Source organism: Crocuta crocuta, unplaced genomic scaffold (genome assembly GCF_008692635.1).
Source record: "Crocuta crocuta isolate KB4526 unplaced genomic scaffold, BGI_CrCroc_1.0 scaffold39, whole genome shotgun sequence".
Lineage (NCBI taxonomy): Eukaryota > Metazoa > Chordata > Mammalia > Carnivora > Hyaenidae > Crocuta > Crocuta crocuta.
The window spans coordinates 8,420,283-8,441,116 of NW_027533334.1; the positions used below are offsets into that span (position 1 = coordinate 8,420,283).

The following is a 20,834-nucleotide window of genomic DNA, read 5'->3' on the forward strand; positions in this document are numbered from 1 at the left end:
TGAATAACTGAATGGGTGGCAGTCATTTACCATTTACAGAAACGTGGAAGACCAGGAGAGAAAAGAGAATCATGAATTGTTTTGGAGATGTTAAAATTTGAGACAAATGTCAGATTCCCAATTGAAGAAATCAAGTATACACCTAGACATGAGGTTCTGGAGATGAGAGGAATAGTCCAGTTACAGATACAGAGTAATATGAAGTTGATCCCCATTATTCAGGGATTCTATATTGGCAAGTTCACCTGCACACTAAAATTAATTTCTTTCTTTTTTTTTTTTTTTTTAAATGTTTTATTCATTTCTAGAAGAGAGAGAGAGAGACAGCGTGAGCAGGGTAGGGTCAGAGAGAGAGGGAGTCACAGACTGAAACAGGCTCCGGGCTCTGAGCTGGCAGTCAGCACAGAGCCCGACGCGGGGCTCGAACCCACGAACCGCGAGATCATGACCTAAGCGAAAGTCGGACGCTTAACCGACTAAGGCACCCAGGCGCCCCTCACTAAAATTAATTTCTAATCCCAAAATCTATACCTGAGGTGCTCTCCTGATCACTCACAGACATGCGCAGAGCTGGGGGAAAAAAGTCTAAATTGCCCTTCAGGTACGTTCTCAGGCAATGCTCTGTCTTCTGGTTTCAGATATCATAAAAAATACAAAACAAATATATAAAAAAGAGAGACTAACCCTAGCTGGGGAGCTAGGGAAGGCTTTAGAGTAGAGACAGCACCATAGCTGAGCCTTGAAGGATAGATAGAAATTGTAGAGAGAAAGAAACAAAGGCCTTTTAGCAGAACAGAATTGTATGAGTAAGAGACACTGAAGTCCAGGTAACGGTACTGTGTCTGGAATAATAGTTAAGAGATAAATCTAAGATGGGGTTACATTATAAAGAGGTTTGAGTGCCATGTCATAGCCTGGATTTTATTCGACATGTGATGGGAAAACTACTGACAAGACATGAACATGAAAGTCACGGTCAGAGCTGGGCTTTAAAAGATTTAACTGGCATGAATGGGTAGAAAGGATTGGCAATAAAGAGGCTGGAAGCAGGAAAACCAGTTAGGATGCTATTAGTATAGTTTAAGCAAAAGGTAATTAAGTCCAAAAGTAGGGCAGTGGCAATGAAACTGGAACAGAAGTAATGGCTACAAAAGATACTGCAGACTTTTAAAATGGCTGTAGAATGCTGGCCCTCACAAAATTTTAGCCAGGAGAGACAAATACAGCCATCTTCCACTATGAAAATAAAAAGGTGGTTCATATGGCTGTTTACCAGGCATGAAGAATGGGAATGAGCTGTATAAATACTTTGCTAAGGCATCTTACTACTTTACGCATTCAGTAGTTTTTTATTGAGTACTAAGCACTATGCAAGGTTATACAAGAGCAAACAAGACAACACACTACTTATTCAGTGAGCTTCTAGATATCGACAATTGCATTATGGCAAATCTTTATGAGAACTACACTAATATAAAAATAACGTTTTCACTAAAATGAATTTTCATTGAAGTTGACCCTAGTTATAGGCTTCTAGTTAAAATTCAAGGCAGCAACTGTTAAAGACCAGTTAGTTATCTGAGAACTCACATCCATCTAAATCAAGGCTCAGACTAAGTCAAGGTAAAAAATATTTACTGAACTCCTATTTAATACTTACATTGTACTAGGTGTCATGAAAAAATATATGATAATGATTTCCAAAAATGCCAAGAAATGAGCCCAGTGAAAAGTGCCACCCCCCCCCCCTTCATTTTTAGTAGGAAAACAAACTGCAATTCATACCCTGAAAGACCTATGCCAAGATATTATTTGGGGATAAAAACCCAAATGATATAAAAATTTCAAAAAGTGCTTATGCATAGATTTAAAAAAGCTAAATACCACCTACTCTACAAATAGAAATAAACTACTAGAAACAAATTTTAAACATCCTGAGTGGCAAAATTTGGAATGACTTAAGAGAGAACTAAAAATAATGGGATAAAAAGATGAAAATAAAATATTTAGGGGCTCCTGGGTGCCTCAGTTGGTTTAGTATCTGACTTCGGCTCAGGTCATGATCTCACGGTTTGTGGGTTTGAACCCCGCATCAGGCTCTGTGCTGCACGCTTGCTCAGAGCCTAGAGTCTGCTTTGGATTCTGTGTCTCCTCTCTCTGCCCCTCCCCACTCATGATCTGTCTCACTCTGTCTTTCAAAAATAAATGTTAAAAAAAGGTATTTTTTATATATAAAAAAAGAAAATATGTAGTATGTAATATTCCTTCACAAAACTGTAGTAGTTTAGTTGGATCAGAGTAAGTATATCCTAATATGTCTATTAGAATGATATAGTACTGAAGAGATGGACTGTAAGATTAAAAATGACACCACTTAGAAATCTGTCCTTTACTATGGATCTTATGGCTCTATGCCAGTGAGTGATTTTTAAACTAATAGCAAGGATTTACCAAGGGAGCTTGTTAAAAATGCAGACTTCTTGGCCTCAGTTCCAGAGATTTTGAATTCTGAATTTGTAAGATCTGTGCTGGTGCTCAGGAATCTATACATTTTAATAAGCATTGAAAGGAACGCCACTGCCAAGTAGTCAGAGATAACATTTTGAGGAATCCTCCAATATTTTAAACTCAACTAAGACCTTCACTTTATAAACAAGATAAAGGCCTTACTCAAGTTTAGTTCCCTGTCCCTGCCAGGCCGGCAGAGTTAAGTCTTCCTCTCCTGGGTCGTTCCCGTTGCTTCAGCCTTTTCCACTATCTTGCTCCTAGCCACTTGCAAAGCCAGATTCTGTGATAAGGTCTTTCACCTCCTCCTGGGCCCACACCGGGTTTGCACTGTTAAATTTTTTTTAGCATATCCTTTTCCACAACTGGAATAAAATCTCCCTGGGGAGCAACTGAGCTTTTACTTTTGTATCCCCTTCGCAATGAGACATATGAATACTGTATTCCTTTTTACTGCCTTCAATTTGCAAGCTGTATGCTGCTTTTCTCCAAGTAAATACTCAGCACGGTACAAAGCACAGGAGTACTACATAAACGGGTGTTTCTATTTCTCAGTCTCATAAAGCAGTGTTTTTCTGTGGGTCATGCCTCACAATGAAATGTGAAACCAATTTGATGGGTTACAACTATCATTAAAGAAAAACATCATATAGTTTGATATGTGTGTGTTCATGGTGAGGGGGTGGAGGTTGGGGGGGTACTGTAATGAAAAATGTGTTTCTTATTGTAAGTTGCAGTCAAAAAAGTTAGAAAGCCACGATTTTGTTAATGTTGATAAACTTCTCCAACACCTCTATACCGAGGTGGGCAAAGATACTTTCTCACCCAATTAACACTGAACAATTTGATTAGTCATCCCATTCTTCACTCCCCAAAGCTTATTACTAGATTTATTTATTCACTCACTGCCCCATTCTTTTTTTTTTTTTTTAAATGTTTTTATTTATTTTTGAGAGACAGACAGAGACAGCATGAGCTGGGAAGGGTCGGAGAGAGAGGGAGACACAGAATCTGAGACAGACTTCAGGGTCTGAGCTAGCTGTCAGCACAGAGCCCGACGCGGGGCTCAAACCCACAAACTGCGAGATCATGACCTGAGCCGAAGTCGGACACTTAACCGACTGAGCCACCCAGGCGCCCCCGCCCCATTCTTTAAGTAAGATGGAAAAGGAGTCTTAAGTCTGATGAGCATTTTTCACAGGAAGCTGTCCTCCTTCAGACAGGTCATCTGAGTGTTATGATGCACTTCGGACAGGCTCCTGGAGCGCCTCTCAAGTCTATCTGAAATCCTGGACATCCCAAGCAGGGCTTTGAAATGTTCACAATCTGCTTCATCCACACAGGGTTTATGCTTATTAATGTGCGTGGTTTTTTCCAAAATCACCTTCTTCGCTTATTTTGGAGCCAGGTTCTCTACATCCACCATAACATTACTTTCTAGGAACCTCTGATGTGCTCAAAAAATGTAATTCTATATATTCGAAATCAGTCCTATTTCCTCTTCTAACTTAAGGTAGAACTCATACCGACAAAGTCGTATCCGTTCCTAAGTTTTATTATCTTAATCAGCAGACAAATTGTGAACACTTATCCAGGCCAAATAATGTACTAACTGTGACCTGTCACTTCTCTAACACGGGCTTATTCCAACAATACTCTCATTGCTGTAGTTTGAACTCAAATCTCACTTCCCCCAATAACTTTCCTAAATCCCTTCAATGGAATTAGTCTCCCACTCTCCAAACCTCATTAACACTACTTGAACCCTTATGGCACCTGTCTACGCTCTATTAGCATAATTGATGAATCTGGTCTCCTACACTAGCCTCCGTGATTGATTCTCACTCCTATGTGTATACCTCCCACTGCCCGACACACAGCACAGTGCATTTTACATACTACAGACTTGGTTACATCTACTTTGTAGTACTGAAAGGTAAAGAGCTTAATTCAGTGTATTTAAGAATAGATTAGGAGCTATTTCTAATCCTGCACACCCTCCATTTGTAAAGTATGTTAAAAAACAAACTTCTGAAAGATATGATGGGAGATCCACGGGCAAGAGAGAATGTACAAACGAAAGGGGAAAGCATGATAAAATGGATGGGATGCTCTCTGCATTTCCACACGTGGTCTGGTAAATCGGTGCCTAAAGCTCTCAGACCGCACCATTCTGCTCTGTCATTCCCTTTTACTATTTCAAAACCTCGCACACCGCTCAAGTCGACTTAGCTCTCCCTCATGGGGCCAAGTACCCCGAAGTGCATTAGGCAACGACTCCCTCTGCCTTACTCCTTCCTGTTCAGGCCTCCACTGGCCACATTCACAAGACTAAGAGTGGGCAACCATTTCCCTTAAACAGTTTCACTAAAATGGAAGCGCGTCTAGACCTGGGTACCTTTAATCCTCCGTAACCCCCAGATCTTTTAGGTCATCGTATTTCCTCCACCGGCTACGGTCTCGATGGGACTTGAGGAAGACATCTGCCGTCCAGGCGCAGTCTCTGCACAACTTCCCAACACCACCTTCAGGAGGTCCCATCCCTCTCCACACACGCAGCCTACCCGGTAGGCCTCAAGGAGGGCTGGTGTGTAATTCCGGCGGTCAAGGTTCCCGAAAATGGCTTGACCTGCCGGCGCTTTTATTTAAACGTCCCCCCACGCCGCCGTCTAACTTCCTTCCTCGAAACCAGTCTTCCCCGCCCGTCCTGAGTTTCCACGATTCCCCAAGTAGCGTGTCCACCGATCACCTCCTCCACCCGGGGAGAGCCCTGTCCCAGCTCCTGACGAACCTCACTCTTTTCCCTGTCCACACCCGCCGGGGGGGGTGGGGGACTGGGGCACGGCCTCGCGCTCGCTCGAGGGTGTCCACGCCGGGCCCTGGCCCCTATTCTACCGTCGCTCCCGCCACCCCTACTCACTTTGGGCTTCTCGGGAAGTTTCTTCCGGTTCTTCTTCTTCTGCTCCTCGCTCCTGAGATTCTTCAGCAGGGCTACGTCGTCCGCGGCCNCAGCCCCAGCGCGCCGGTGCCCACCAGGATCACCCAGCCCGGGTACCGCTTCGGCTCCAGCCCCAGGTCGAGGCCCAGCTCGGTGCGCAGAAAGCCTAGGCCGACCGAAAGCATTTCCCGCAGCCGAGCCGAGCCCTCCTCGGCCTGCTGGGCCAGCTCGTCGTGCCAGCTCTGTGCAGCCATCTTCCCTCCGCCAGAGAGACTCTCGGGGTGACGCCGGGGCGCACAGACGCCGTGGAAGAGTCAAGGGAGGCGAGGAAGGGCCGGGCCGGACTGCCTCAGGCGGAGCGCATCGCGGCCGCCCCTCGCGCCGGAGCCGGGGATCCGCAGCTGCCGCCGCCAGGAGAGGGGGCTCCCAGTTTCCCCCTCGTCAGCCTCACTCCGCCGCCGCCAGGAGCAGGGGGGCGGCGGGATGGAGTGTCTCCAGTGACGGCCGCTAAGCGGCGTCTCGGCGCCAGGGCCAGGCCCCGCTGTCGCCCCTCGGCGGAACAATGGCGGCTCCGGCCGCGATCCACGCCGCGCGCGGGGGATGGCCGCGGGTCACGTGGGCACCATGGGCGGGACGTGGGTGTCACGTGGGCAGGGCGGGGCGGGAGCCGTTGGGTCGAGGGCGCGGCTCCTGCGGTTGGTGGTGACCAGTCCTGGCCTAGTGGAGGCTCCCGAGCCTGGGGATCGCTGACCTTGGACGGGAGTCTGGGAGGGGTTAACAGCAGGAAGCCCCCGCCGGATGGCTAGTGCCGCGGCGTTAGGAGACGTGGCGCTTTGCATGGGTCTAAGGGAGGGGCTTTCGAGGAAGTCGGAGGGGGGGTGGGGGCAGAGAGGAGTGGGTGAAGAGTGTGGCAGCGGGCCAGGGGACTAGGTCGAAGTCGCCCTAGCAGTTGTAGGTTTTCTCCATTCTTTTTCCGGGAGCCGTGTTGGGGTGGAATCAGCGTCTTCTCCCTGGGTCACACGGCTAGATGCTTCCAGGGTAAGCTCAACTGAGTTATGAAGCCGGCACTCCTCTTGAAAGGCCTAGGTTTCATTCACAAACTGGCTGTTTCTCTTCCGGGCCAACTAACATACTGCGTGCCTGTCATTCGCTAGCCTGGCTCATTCACTCTTGCTCTGGGTGTTCCCCAGAATTCAAAACTTGGAAAGCCCGTGGGCGGCACTATTTTCCTTCTAATTTGTAGCTTTAATAAGAAATAACCAGAGAGGCACACTGAACTGTGTTTACACGTAGAGGTAGCTCCCCCCCACCCCCACCTTGTGTTTTATTTTAAGCTTTCATACAAGACCACAAAAAGGCGTTTGAAAAAACTCTGTTTTTATAATCTGTATTGACCATGTCTGGGTAGACTTAAGAGATGAATTGCCTTTTCAGATTTTAATTACAAAGATGATGTTTGCAGGAGGCCTTCGGTTTTGTTTTGTTTTTCCATTTTGCTACATGGAAACTTTAATCATTAAGCAATAGCATGTAAGCAGGTGCCTTGACGGGGCTAATTACAATTGATCCTTGAACAACTCAGGGGTTGGGAACACTGACTCCTGGGCAGTGGAGTAATAACCCTTGACTCCCCCGAAACTGTAATTGCCTACTGTTGACTGGAAGCCTTACCAAGAATAGGAACAGTCACCCAACACATTTTTTGTATGTTATATGTACTGTTGTCTTAAATAAGTCTTAAAGTAAGGTAGAGAAAAAAAATGTTAAGGAAATTGTAAGGAAAGTACATATCCAGTACTGTACTGTTTATTTGTTGAAAGAAATGCATATATAACTGGACCCACGCAGTTCAAACTCGTGTTTTCAAGGGTCAATTGTACAGACTTTGTCAAAGAATAGGAAGGGGGTAAGATTAATAAGCACCTAATACCGAAAATGTATAAAGTAGTATTTTGACCTACTTTGCAAGAGTATTGTAATTCATGTTGTGATTAATGGGTGGAAGGGAGTTTTGTAAATAATAATAAAAATAAACTACTCTTGCTAAGCTTTTATAGACTTATAATTAAAGACAGTGTAAATTACAAGGCCTAAAACTTTGAACATGTCATTGGGCTCTGCTTTAATTCTAAAAGGTTCCAAATTCTGTTTATATTTATGAAATTAGATTTGTAATCCCATACTTAACATTTTGTTTCCAGAAACGGGAAATGTGATGACTTTCCTAAGAGGTTCCACTGCCCATTCTAGGTTAACACCTGTGGATTTTTGAATTGGGCCAGATTATACAATAATAGTAGCAGGATTTCCCTGTTCCTTTGGCAGCCTAGCAAGTATTGATTTTGTAAAATCATTTCAACTTTCTTTTTTTTTCTGTGACTATCCCTAAAATGCCTTTAAAAAAACTTTAAAATAAATTTAAAAGTTTACTTTGTATAGTAATACAGGTAGCATCATTTTCTTTTCTTTTTTAATGTTTTATTATTTTATTTATTTATTTTTTTTTTAATGGTTTTTTTTTTTATTTATTTCTAGGAGAGAGTGAGAGAGACAGTGTGAGCAGGGGAGGGTCAGAGAGAGAGGGAGTCACAGACTCTGAAACAGGCTCCAGGCTCTGAGCTGGCAGTCAGCACAGAGCCCGACGCAGGGTTTGAACCCAGGAACCACGAGATCATGACCTAAGTGAAAGTCAGATGCTTAACCGACTAAGCCACCCAGGCGCCCCATAATGTTTTATTATTTATTTTTAGGAGAGAGAGAGAAAGTGCAAGCGGGAGAGGGGCAGACAGAGGGAGACAGAATCCGAAGCAGGCTCCAGGCTCTGAGCTGNCGCTCAACCGATGGAGTCACCCAGGCGTCCCAGCATCATTTGCATATACAACTTAATAGTCCTCTTTCCAAGTATTATATATATATATAATATATAATATTACATATACATAATATATGTTTTACATATATATTTTAAAGTTTATTTATTTGTTTTTGAGAAAGAGAACACAAGCGGGGAAGGAGGGGCAGAGAGAGAGAAGGAGACAGAATCTGAAGCAAGCTCCAGTCTCTGAGCTGTCAGCACAGATGTAGGGCTCAAACCCAAGAACCGTGAGATCAGGACCTGAGCTAAAGTCGGATGCTTAACTGATAGAGCCACCCAGGTGCCCCTCAAGTATTTATATTTTAAAAACAGAAATAAGTTATACACTATTTACTGTTTTGCACTTAACGTGGTCATGGACATTCATTTCAGTCGATAAAGCCCATCTAAAACCAGGAACACACCTGTAGTTCCACAAACTGTAGCAGAATGAAGTTTAAGTTTAAATGAAGCAATGATTTGAAAGACTCCAGGCAAAGCTGGTTGTGTATAAAGGAGTTATCAGGCCTGACCCAAGTAGACTCAAAATCCTAATTCCTTGAAGATGGCAAAGTTAAGATAAACGTGAAATGTTTCTGAAACCTCTTACCTGAAACGTGGGTTGGGATTAAAAAACTGCTTTATCCTATTTTTTTTTTTTAAGTTTATGTTTGAAAGAGAGAGAGCTGGGAGGGGAAGAGAGAGGGAGGGAGAGAGAGAGAGAGAAAGAGAGAGAGAGAGAGAGAGAGAATCCTAAGTAGGCTCCATGTCACCAATGTGGAGCCTGATGTGGGGCTCGAACCCACAAACCCTGAGGTCATAACTTAGTCAAAATCTAGAGTTGGTCACTTAACTGATTGAGCTGCCCAGGCACCCCCCACCCAAAAAAACCCCCCTGCATTTTCTAAGTGTCAGAGTAACTCATACAATGGAATATCACTTAGAAATAAAAAGGAATGAATTATAAATACATGCAACAACATGGATGAATCTGCACATAATTATGCCGAATGAAAGAAGCCAGGATAAAAGAGGACATAGAGTATGATTCTGTTCATATAAAACTAGAAAATGTGAAGTATAGAGACAGCAGAGAAACAGTTACTTGTGGGGAGGAGTAGGAGCAAGAAGTGGGAGGGAGAGATTACCAAGGGGTACCAGGAAACTTCAGGGAGTCATGGATATGTTCATTACCTTCATTGTCATGGTTATATGACTTATCAAGTTGTATGCCGTAGGTATTAGAGTTTATGTTGCTTTCTCTCAAAAAAAAAAAAAAAAAAAAAGCAGTTCAAGGAATGTTTAGAAAGTGAACTACAGGGCTCAGAGCCTTACAAGAGTGGGGTGTTCCATTCTTACTGAGGGGATTTCTAACAAAATGTTTGCCAATCTACTATTTTTAAAAAACTAGGCTTCTCAATACTATGTCCTTGATGTTTATTAACAAAAGCAGTTTTTATAGTTTAACACTGTAAATATTCACATACTCTATTGTCTGGCTCTACTGTAATTTAACATACTTTATTGTTAGATAGTTAGATTACAGGGGTTTTTGTTTTTGTTTCTTGCCACTGAATGCAATTCTGGCATGAACCAAATCTTTGTGACGATCCATAATTACTTCTTAAAGATAGAATCCTAGCAGTGTAATTGCCTGAGTCATAGCCCACAAATGTAATCTAACCCTTTTAATTAGGAAGTTTTAAGGGACCTGAAGAAGTTCTACTCGAAGCCTCTCATTTCACTGGAGAAAAAAAGAGAGCTTCAAAGCGTTGTCATACCCTAGAGTCAGAGTGGAAATCAGCCTTCTCATTGCCTTTGACCCCTTGGCTGCTCCTCTTTTTCAGTATACTCTGTGATCAGCTCTTGACATTAGAGTGTGTATCTATGTTCAGGCTGAGTTGCTAAAACAAAAGATTTATTTTCCCATGGTTCTGGAAGCTGGAAATCCAGGATCATGGTGTCAGCATGGTCAGTTTCTGGTAAGGACTCTCTTCCTGGCTTGCAGATGGCCACTTTCCTGCTGTGTCCTCACAAGGTAGATAGAAGGCCCCTGAACTCTGGTCACATAAGGATACTAATCCTATCAGATCGGAGCCCTACCCTATGACTTCATTTAACCTTAATTATTTCCTTAAAGGCTCTGTCTCCAAATACAATTACACTGGGGGTTAGGGCTTGAACATATGAATTTGGCGGGGTGGGGTTGGGGGGACACAAACCTTCAGTCCATAACTGCACTCAAGGAAGCTTCCACTCAAATAGCTCTTCTTTGAGGGCTGATGGAAGGAAAATGTTGACTTGGTTCTTCAAAATGTAGACTACTGCCATTGTAAACTCCTGGGCCACAGGATTAGACACTAAGAGGGTGATTTTACAGTAAAGCAGTAAACTACAGTTTGAGTGTGCCAAGACTTTGGAACTATGGTCAGGAAAGGGCTATCCTTAGAATAAATTACTAAAAATTAGTAAATAAAGAAATTATCTGCAGAAGTATCCTAAACAGAAAGATAATTTAGAAATATGTTGCTGAAAAGACCAGGATATTTCCAAGTCTCTTTAAAAGATCAGAAGATATGCTAAGAACCTGCATGGAAGTAAAAACCGGTTGAGGCATGAAAGTAGGGGCCAGGGGAGGCAGAGAGGACCGAATGTGATAATAAAAGCAAAAGTTACAGCGAATTCATTTGGTGGAATGCCATGCCACAATCAATATAGCAAAGGAAATGTACATTCTGATACCGTGTATATAAAGTTTAAAGGACAGATTTATAAATAAAGATGTAAAAGCATGCATGGGAATAATGAACACCAAATTGAGGATAGTGGTTATTTCTAGGGAGAGTGAGACAGAAATGAGACTGGAGTGAGTACACAGGGGACTACAAATGTATCATGTTTTATCTCAAACTAGGTTATGGATGCAAGTGTCTCCTTATATTATCTCTATATCTGCCAGAAATACTTTATAATTATAAGTGACAAAAATTAAATGACAAAAGCAATTGTTTGCACAGAGGCTGAACAAAATAACAGAGGCCCTCCTTGACTACCCAACTTTTGTGTCACTATTATCTTACAGTGGGGAAAAGGGTGTCAGACCATCTTAGCTCAACAGGTAGCTGCTAAGGTCATCTAACCCCCTTTGCACTGATTTCATCCTCAGCACGCCATGCCCATGTGGCATCTCATATAGACTCTACCACATAACAGGGACTGAGGTGAAGAGTTGGCTTAAATATTCTGATCCTCTTAACAGTTCCATTTATTGGCATAAATCATGCATTCTCAACAGACCAATGTTGCTCCCATGGGGGTGAAAATAAGTGGTTCTTGGGGCAAAAAATACTTTTAAAAAGGCATAACACACAAAATACACTAGATGCAAAGATATGCAACATCTGTGGCATTACAAGTTCACAGGTGGTGATTAGGGAACTAAAACGACACTTAGAGGGGTGATCATTTAAAAATGGTTGAGAAATACTGGTGTAAAGGAAGAAATTGACATTCATTTTCATCAATTAGGCTCCCATGTTTTTGGTTAACGAGTCTCCTTGGGTCATTTCTTCAGTCATTTCTTCCTTGTACTTTTATTAAATTGCAACTGTGATTTAAATGCATATTGTCCTCAGAAATCTCAGAACCTAGTGAGTATAATGGACTCTTTTTTAAATAGCCTTAACACAAGATAGTATCGCTATAGTAAGTTAGTTTGAGCATGGGGATTATATTAGATGCTGTGATGCATGCCCCGGATGCCCCCTCAAGAATGAGAGACTTACTCCCCAACTCTGGGAGTATTAATAGAAGACATCCCTGAAGTAGGTGTCGGACTTTTGGGAAGATTACTGAGGAAAACTTCCTCAGCCAAGGTCATGTCTCCTTCCAGAGAGAGTCCTCAATAGCCTGGGAGTATAAAATCTTGACCTCCTTGTCCTCACTTGGGATTTATTTATTTATTTATTTTTTTTTAAGTTTGAACTTTTATTTCGAGAGGGGGAGAGAGACAGAGACAGAGAGAGAGAGCACATACATAGGGGAGGACCAGAGAGGGGGAGAGAGAATACTAAGCAGGCTCTGTGCTGATGGCGTGAAGCCTGACATGGGGCTCCATCTCAGCCCAAATCAAGAGTCAGACACTTAACTGACTGAGCCACCTAGGTGCCCTTATTTTATTTTATTTTATTTTTATTTTATTTTATTTTATTTCAGAGAGAATGAGAGAGAGAGAGAGAGAGAGGGAGAAAGCAGGATAAAGGGGCAGAGGGAGAGAGAGAGAGAGAGAACCCCAAGCAAACTTCATGCTCAGCCCAGAGCCCAACACAGGACTTGATTCCATGACCCTGGGATCATTACCTAAGCCAAAATCAAGAGTCAGAGGCTCAACTGACTCAGCCACCGAGGTGCCCCCCTAACCTGGGACAATTTAAAGGGCTATCCCAGCCCCAGAGCACTCCATGGGCTTGGCTGAGGATTGTTAGCACTGTATCACAGCTCAGTTTTCCCTTTTCCCAGTACTACTTCCTTCCCTCCTTTCCAAGGGCACCATTTCCGAGAGCACTTCCTTATATACCGATCTGTCTCAAAGTCTGCTTCCTAGAGAACACAACCTGTTAACAGGGATAAGATATATACACAAAATATTTGGTATTAGTAAGGAGAGAGAGATTATTTCCAGAATTCAGTGATTCATCACTTACATACAATATCCAGTGCTTATCACAATAAGTGCCCTACTTAGTACCTATCACCTAACTAGACCATCTCCCACCCACCTCCCTCTGTCAGTCCATAGTTTGTTCTCTATCATTAAGAGTCTCTTGTTTGTTTCCCTCTCTTCTCTTCCCCCCACTTCCCATATGTACATCTGTTTTGTTTCTTAAATTCCACATATGAGTGAAATCATATGGTATTTGTCTTTCTCTGATTGGCTTATTTTGCTTAGTATAATACATTCTATCTCCACCCATGTCATTATGAAGACTTCATGCTTTTTGATGGCTGGGTAATACATATATATATATGTATATGTATACATATATATATATATATATGCCATCAGTTGATGGACATTTGGGCTCTCTCCATAGTTTGGCTATTATTGATAATGCTGCTATAAATATTGGGGTGCATGTACCCCTTCAAATCTGCATTTTTGTATCCTTTGGGTAAATATCTAGTAGTGCAATTGCTGGGTTGTAGGGAGTTCTATTTGTAGTTTCTTGAGGAACCTCCATACTGTTCTTCAGAGTGGCTGCACCAGTTTGCATTCCCACCAGCAGTGCAAGAGGGTTCCCCTTTCTCCACATCCTTGCCACCACCTGTTGTTAATTTTAGTCATTATGACAGATGTGAGGTGGTATCTCATTGTGGTTTTGATCTGTAGTTCCCTAATGATGAGTAATATTGATAATCTTTTCATGTGTCTGTTGGCCATCTGGACGTCTTCTTTGGAAAAGTGTCTATTCATATCTTCTACCCATTTCTTAACTGGGTTATTTGTTTTTTGGTGTTGAGTTTGATAAGTTCTTTATAAATTTTGGGTACTAACCCTTTATCAGATATGTCATTTGTAAATATCTTCTCCTATTCTCTAGGCTGCCCTTTAGTTTTGTTGATTGTTTCCTTCTGTGTAGGTTAAGTCTTGAAGGATGAGTAGGACGAGAGAAGAGAGAGGGTGGAGATGAATTCTAAGCATGGAGACCAAAAAAAGTAAAGGCTTGGGACATGAGAGAATATGGTGCATCTGGATTATGGTGAGCATTGCTGTAACTGGTGATAAAATCCTTAAGATTTTGGCAAGGGATTGGGGAAGATGGAATTTTCAAGAATGACTCCTATGCTTCTCCCTTCCAGTTGGACAGATGGTGGTGCCATTCACTGAAAAAGGAAATACTGGGAAAGAACTAAATCTGGCAAGCCAAGATTAGTAGTATGGTTTTATATGCATTGATTTTGAGGAGTACAAAATATCCAGATGAAGATAGGCAGGTGAATACATAGGTGTAGACTCCAAAGCACAGATGAGAATCTGGAGGTGACTCTTCTTTGCTCTTCTTCACTCTAATCACACTTTTCATTCTTCAATCACTTGATGCTTTCTGCTCTTATAAGCCCTTTGTATTTGCTCTTCCTTGGGCTTTCCCTGGTTAATTCCTGCTCATTCTTCATATCTCAAATGAAACATCCTCCCACAGACTGTGCCTAACCACCAGATCAGGTCACTTCCTCATGTTACATATTTTCAGAGCACCACAAATTTTCATAGTATTTGTCAAAACTGTAATTTCACATTTATTCATAGAATTATTTTCTCTCTCCCTCTGACTATAATTTCCATGAGAACAAGAACTGTGTCTGGCTTTGTTCATCATTATACCCTGTACCTAGTAAATGCCTAGCACATGTAAATGTTCAGGACATATTTAAAAGAACGGTTGATACTCATATTAATGGGAATAAAAACCCAACTGCCATTTACACATGAGGACAGATCCCTAACTGAAGGCATCAGTATTTTGTGCATGACAGACTCTAAGATGCCCCCCAGTTGTCCTGACTCTCGGTATACAGATCCTTGTGTAATTCCCTCCCCTGGAGCCTGGGAGAAGCCTGTGACTTATTTCTAATGATAGAACATGGCAAAGATTATGTTACATGAGACTGTAGCTGCCATCTTGCTAGAAAATACTATTTTCTCATCCATTGCTTGTTAGGTGAAATGAGCTTCCCTGAGGAGAAGCACATGGGGCAAGAAACTGAGAGCAGCCTCCTCCTAGCAGCCAGCAAGAAAGCAAGGTGCTCAGTCGGATGATCCAGAAAGAACTAAATCCTGCCAACAACCACATGAATTTGGAAACAGAATCCTCCCTGATAAGACTCCAGTGCTGGCTAACATCCTTTTGAGGGGTACCAAAGCAGAGTAGCCAGTTAAGCTGTATCCATGTTCCTGATTCACAGAAACCATGATGTAATAAATAGGTATGGTTTTAAGTTAGCAAGTTTGTGGGTATATTGTTTGATAGCAACAGATAACTAATTGTGGGATTTTGGTACCTGATAGAGGGTGCTGCTGTAATAAATACCTGAAAATGTGGGAGTGGATTTGAAACCAAGCAGTGGTCAAAGGCTGGGAAAGTTTTGAGGAGCATGAAAGAGAAATTGTCTTGAACAGTTTGTGAGAAGAAATAATGGACTTTAATGACAGTGCCCAGGAGGCTTAAAAGGACACAAGGAACATGTTTTTGAATTATTTTAAATGTTTACTTGTATTAAGAGAGAGAGAGTGAGAGACAGAGACAGAGCGCAAGCGGCCAAGGGACAAAGAGAGAGGGAGACACAGAAGCAGGCTCCAGGCTCTGAGCTGTCAGCACAAGAGCCACACACGGGGCTCGAACTCATGAACTGTGAGATCATAACCTGAGCCGAAGTTGGACGCTTCATCGACTGAGCCACCCAGGTGCCCCAGGAATATATTTTACATATTTTTGGAATGGACATCTTTGGAGGAAGGGAACTTTTTTTTTTGTAATAGTAGAAAATTTAGCCAGATGTCTTCTGCAATAATGTGATAAGCAAGACCTGTAAGTGACAAACATAGATATGTAGTCATGAAAATTGTCAAGCAAAAGTGTTGAAGGTGCCACTGAGTTTCTTCTCGATATTTATAGTAAAATGCAAGAGAAGAGAAATAAGAGAATAACTATGAAACAAAAGAAGCCAGAATTTGATAATTTTGGAAGTATTAACCTCTTCAGATGGGAAAAGATATTAAAATGGAGGACTGGCTTCTTTTTTTTTTCCTCAATGTTTGTTTATTTTTGAGAGAGAGGCAGACTGCAAGCGGGGGAGGAGCAGAGAGAGAGGGAGGGACAGAATTGGAAGCAGGCTCCAAGCTCTGAGCGCAGAGTCTAATGTGGGGCCATGAAACTACAAACCGTGAGATCATGGTCCAAGTCAAAGTCAGACGCTTACTGACCACCCAGGCCCCCTTGGAGGATTGGCTTCCAAGTGCTGACTGAGAAAGTGGCATGGAGAAAAAGCTGAGAGTGTGACTTAACCTTTTGTTAAAACCTCAGAAAGGTTGAAGGATCATACTATTCTGTCACACGAAGGAGCTTGAGAGAGATTAAGAGCATGCTCCATGGAAACTCTCAATTAACCCATCTGTCTTCTAGGAAGTTTAAGAGCATTTTTTTTTCTTCAGCAAAATCAACAGGGGCCCAAGGTAGAGAAGGCCTTACCCAGAAGAGATTTTGGATTGGCTTTTGTCCAGTGGAATGAACCCCAGTGAAATTCATAGTTGACCCACAAAGTTTATGAGAAAATTGCATCACCAAAACACTGCCACTTTGGACTGAATGGGAAAGAGACAGGGCAAAAATGAAAAGAAGGTGTTGGACTTCCCAAATTCTACTGGCAGGAGTCAGGGTGAGAAAACCACGTAGACTGCCAACTTCTGCTACTTCCATGAAAAGGAACGGAGATTCAGAACATGGAACCAAGATTCTAGGCAGTGGAATCAAGGACCACAGAAAACTATCCTGAGACCTTGAAACCTAACTAAAGAACATCCAACATTTGCTGAGGCGTACTTCTGAGTTACTCGAGATCACTGATGCTTTTGTACCTACCATTTCCCCTATTTGATTTGCACTGACTTAGCTGTTTTCCTTTGCCTGTCACACCACTGTCTGTTAGGTGTCTAGGAGGAAGAAAAAATGTCTCTTTAGTTTCACAGTCCCCCTAAACTGAAAAGAACTGTGCTCCAGGAGATAGATATACCTACCAAAACTACACCTGAGTAGCTTCCTCTGTAGCAGGACCTGATTTAGATGATGAGATTCTGAACTTTGAGCAGATGCCATAATGGGATGAAACTCCTGAGGGCCTTAGGAGAGGATGATGTGTTTTGCACGTGGAAGTGATGTGAATCATTGAGGACTAGAGTGGGGACTGTGGGAGGCATTTTCCTAGATGGCCCTTAATGATCTCTGCCTTCTGGCATTTATGACTTTGTATCATCCCATCCCCTTGAATAACATGATCATAAGAACCAATAAATAGACCACTTCAACACTGAGGGAATGTCATTTCTATGATCAGATTGCAAAAGATTCTGAGTTCCATCGGGCAGGCAGACTTATTCCCTTGATGCTTTTGATGAAGCAAGTTGCCATGTTGGAGAGGCACATGTGGCAGGGGACCGAGGGGCAGCCTCTGGCCAACAGCCAGCCGCAAACCGAAGCCCTCGACCCAACAACCCAAAAGAAACAGAATCCTGCCGACAGCCATGAAAGGAGGCTTAGAAGCAAATCCTCCCTTAATTAAACCTTCAGATAAGCCCCCAGCCCTGGCTCATGGCTTGACTGCAGTGAAAATGTTGAGAGAACTTAGAGAGACCCAGTTCAACTGTGCCTGAACGCCTGATTCTCAGACCCCGTGAGATAATCCAATATGGTTTCAATTGCTAGGTTTGTGGTAATTTGTTACACAGGAGCAGAACTGATACACCTCTTATATTGCCAAAGCTGGAAAAGATGGACAAGCCCTTGTGTTTGCAAGGCTGCAGGTGAACAGACATTCTCAGGTGGTGCTGGCGAGAGTACACACTTTTGGCAATGTAAATTTAAGAACATTCAGGGCCATCTGGGTGGCTCAGTCAGTTGACCGTCCAACTCTTGACTTCAGCTCAGGTCATGATGTCTGAGTTCGTGAGTTCACGCTCTGCATTGGGCTCTGTTCTGACATTGCCGAGCCTGCTTGGGATTCTCTCTCTCTCCCTGTCTCTCCTCCCTTCCCCCACTTGCGCTGTCTCTGTCTCTCTCAAAATAAAAATAAGATAAAACTTTGGAAAAACAAAAGAAAATTCACCAGCTCAGAAGGTGGATATTTTTGACCCAGTTAAGTTCATTGCTAGGAAATTGTCCAAAAGAAATAATTGGACAAATATACAAAAGTGAAATCACATAGTCATTACACTGTAGCTTACTCTCTCAAAAAATTATATGCGACCCAAAGTGGTGATTCTTTGAATACCTTGTGACATATACAGGGATAGGATATTATGCAGCTATTAAAGGATATGACCTATATCTAGGTATGTCAGTTATTCACCGCTAAGTGAAAAAAATCAGGTTACAAAATAGCATGTTTAGTAGTAACTTATTAATATTTTAGAATGTGTTTATGTATATCCATGAATAGAAAGACATCTGGAAAAATATTCCCCCAAATCTTTTTTTTTTAAGTTTTTATTTATTTAGTTTTGAGAGAGAGGGCATGAGCAGTGGGGCAGGGGCAAAGAGAGAAGGAGAGAGAGAATCCCAAGCAGGCTCTGTGCTGTCAGCACAGCATCCAATGTGGGGTTCGAACCCACGAACCATGAGATCATGAGCTGAGCCGAAATCAAGACTCCGATGCCTAACCAACTGAGCCATCCAGGGCCCCCCCTAAAATCTTTATAATAATATATAGCAGCCATGTATAGGCATTAGAGTTTTTCAGTGGTTTTTATTTTTTCTATATAATTTCAGAACTGTTTGAATATTTTATATGAACATGTATTATCCTTTTAATCAGAATAAAATAAGGGTTCTTTTTGCCTTGTGGAAGCTTAACCTACAGAATAATTTTGCACCATATCATATAAACAACCTCAAAAATCATAGAAAGAGAATGGCATAGCTATATCTATATGCTCAGGGAAGCCAATGAGTTTTGGTGACATTTAAAATCTGAACAGTGACTAAGAATGGAAACAAACTTTGAATCATACAAATTCATTCACTGTCTACCAGGTACAGCTAAAGCAGTGGGAGCTATTTTCTATGGTACATGTTTCGGCTTCACAGGTGAGCTGGGTCACAGAAGGAATCTGTTCAGAGAGGCTAACCTCTGTCTTCTGAATCAGTCTTGTCTTTCTTCTTCCTAAAATAATTTTTTATTAACCTTTTAAAAATTGGAAAGAGGCTTATTATTGACCCATAGGAAAATTTCTCCCAAGAGGATAATCATTTTCTGGGTAATGTATATTAGTTAGTATAATTTAAATGGAAAATGCCTTCTTGCGAGATGCTTCCTGAGAGTTATAATATTTATTTAAGTATTACGTTTCACTGAGGCCCACTTTGCTGAATCGTGTCAGTACTAAATTTTGAGACATGCCAACCCGTGTCATTTATTAATATAACCCGTGGCTTCCAAAGTTCCAGTCAAATTTTAAGATTGATTTCTTCACCTGTGAAACCTTTATTTCCTCAAGGAAAACTTCTTTAGAGGGTGATAAGTAGACTCTGCTGAAAGAGGAAAAAAATAATACCTCAAGCCTCATTTGAGACCTCATGTCCCTAAAGATGAGTCGTAGCTCATCTGATGGCAAGCAAAAAGGAGAGATACAGGTGCGCTTGCTGGGAAAAGCCAAAGTGTTTATGCAAATTAGTAACCTCAGATACTCACAAGGAACCGACATTGTAATCTAAAAAAATAAACATTGACAGTTAGCAAGTTTATTACTCCAACGTGGCCTTACTGTATATAATAAGTTCTAAATTTGATGAATTACTGGAAGCCAATTAGTTTGTGTGTGCACGTGTGTGTATGTTTTGTTAAAGCTTAGAATATGGTACAAGTGAATTGCAAATATGACGTACGGTTGCTATTTGGAGAAATTTCTTTGCTCCGTGCTGTGACCCTTAATCTTGATGAGCCGTGTGGTGAAGATGTATGACCGCTTCAACCACTTCAGTACAAATCTTCGTCTTCACCAAAAAGGAATATTTTTGATAAATAACGTCTTTTTCAGATAGGTATGTTGTGACATTATTCTCTTGTAAAACTAGCAACCAAAAGTTGCACTACAAATACCTAATTACTTTAAAATACTGTTTGATAATTGTATCCGGTTTGGCCAAGACAATTATCAGCTTCTTGGGGTGCCTGGGTGGCTTAGTCAGTTAAGCGTCGGACTTCAGCTCAGGCCATGATCTCACGGTTCATGAGTTCGAGCCCCATGGTGGGCTCTGTGCTGACGGCTCAGAGCCTGGAGCCTGTTTCAGATTCTGTGTCTCCCTCTCTCTCTGACCCTCCCCTGCACATACTATCTCTATCTCTCTCTCAAAAATAAATTTAAAAGAAAAGCAGTTTGAAAAAAAAAAGACAATTATCAGCTTCTTACTCTTCTCCTGTGAACGTCAAATGAAATCTATGTTTGTGAAAGGGATGATATATGCAAGTTTACCAAGCAGGCAATTACTTTATGATTCTTGCCCTTAAGAGGTTCTTTAGTTCCCCGTGTGCACTTTGTCTGCAATAAGAGTAAGAAAACTCCCATTAGTGCTTTAGTTATAGCCTTCTCTTCCAAATAGACTTACTTCAATCACTGGCAGGAAGAACTAAGAAAGAGATTAACAACCTTCGCCCAAATTATGCCTTAAGAAATAATGACGCTTTTAATTAAAACAATAGGGTAGAGTGATGACGAGGAGTTACATGGACGAAGGTTTGGAATAGAGAAATGATGTGTCTTTGGAGAAT

The 20,834-nt window shown here is 42.0% G+C and overlaps 1 protein-coding gene and 1 long non-coding RNA gene across 2 annotated transcripts in view; one reads left to right on the forward strand and one right to left on the reverse strand.

Annotated features, from left to right (window-relative positions):
* The window catches only part of MTDH (metadherin), a 63,059-nt gene extending 57,019 nt beyond the window's left edge, over positions 1–6,040 (reverse strand). The window contains 2 exon segments of the mRNA XM_077748158.1: positions 5,426–5,514; positions 5,517–6,040. Coding sequence (XP_077604284.1) covers positions 5,426–5,514; positions 5,517–5,697 — 270 coding nt within the window. The 5' untranslated portion in view covers positions 5,698–6,040.
* A 309-nt stretch (positions 6,041–6,349) lies between these two features.
* LOC144218324 (uncharacterized) overlaps positions 6,350–20,834 on the forward strand; it is a 70,453-nt gene continuing 55,968 nt past the window's right edge. The window contains exon 1 of the long non-coding RNA XR_013331112.1: positions 6,350–6,481. This is a non-coding gene — a long non-coding RNA (uncharacterized LOC144218324). The remainder of the gene's footprint in view (positions 6,482–20,834) is intronic.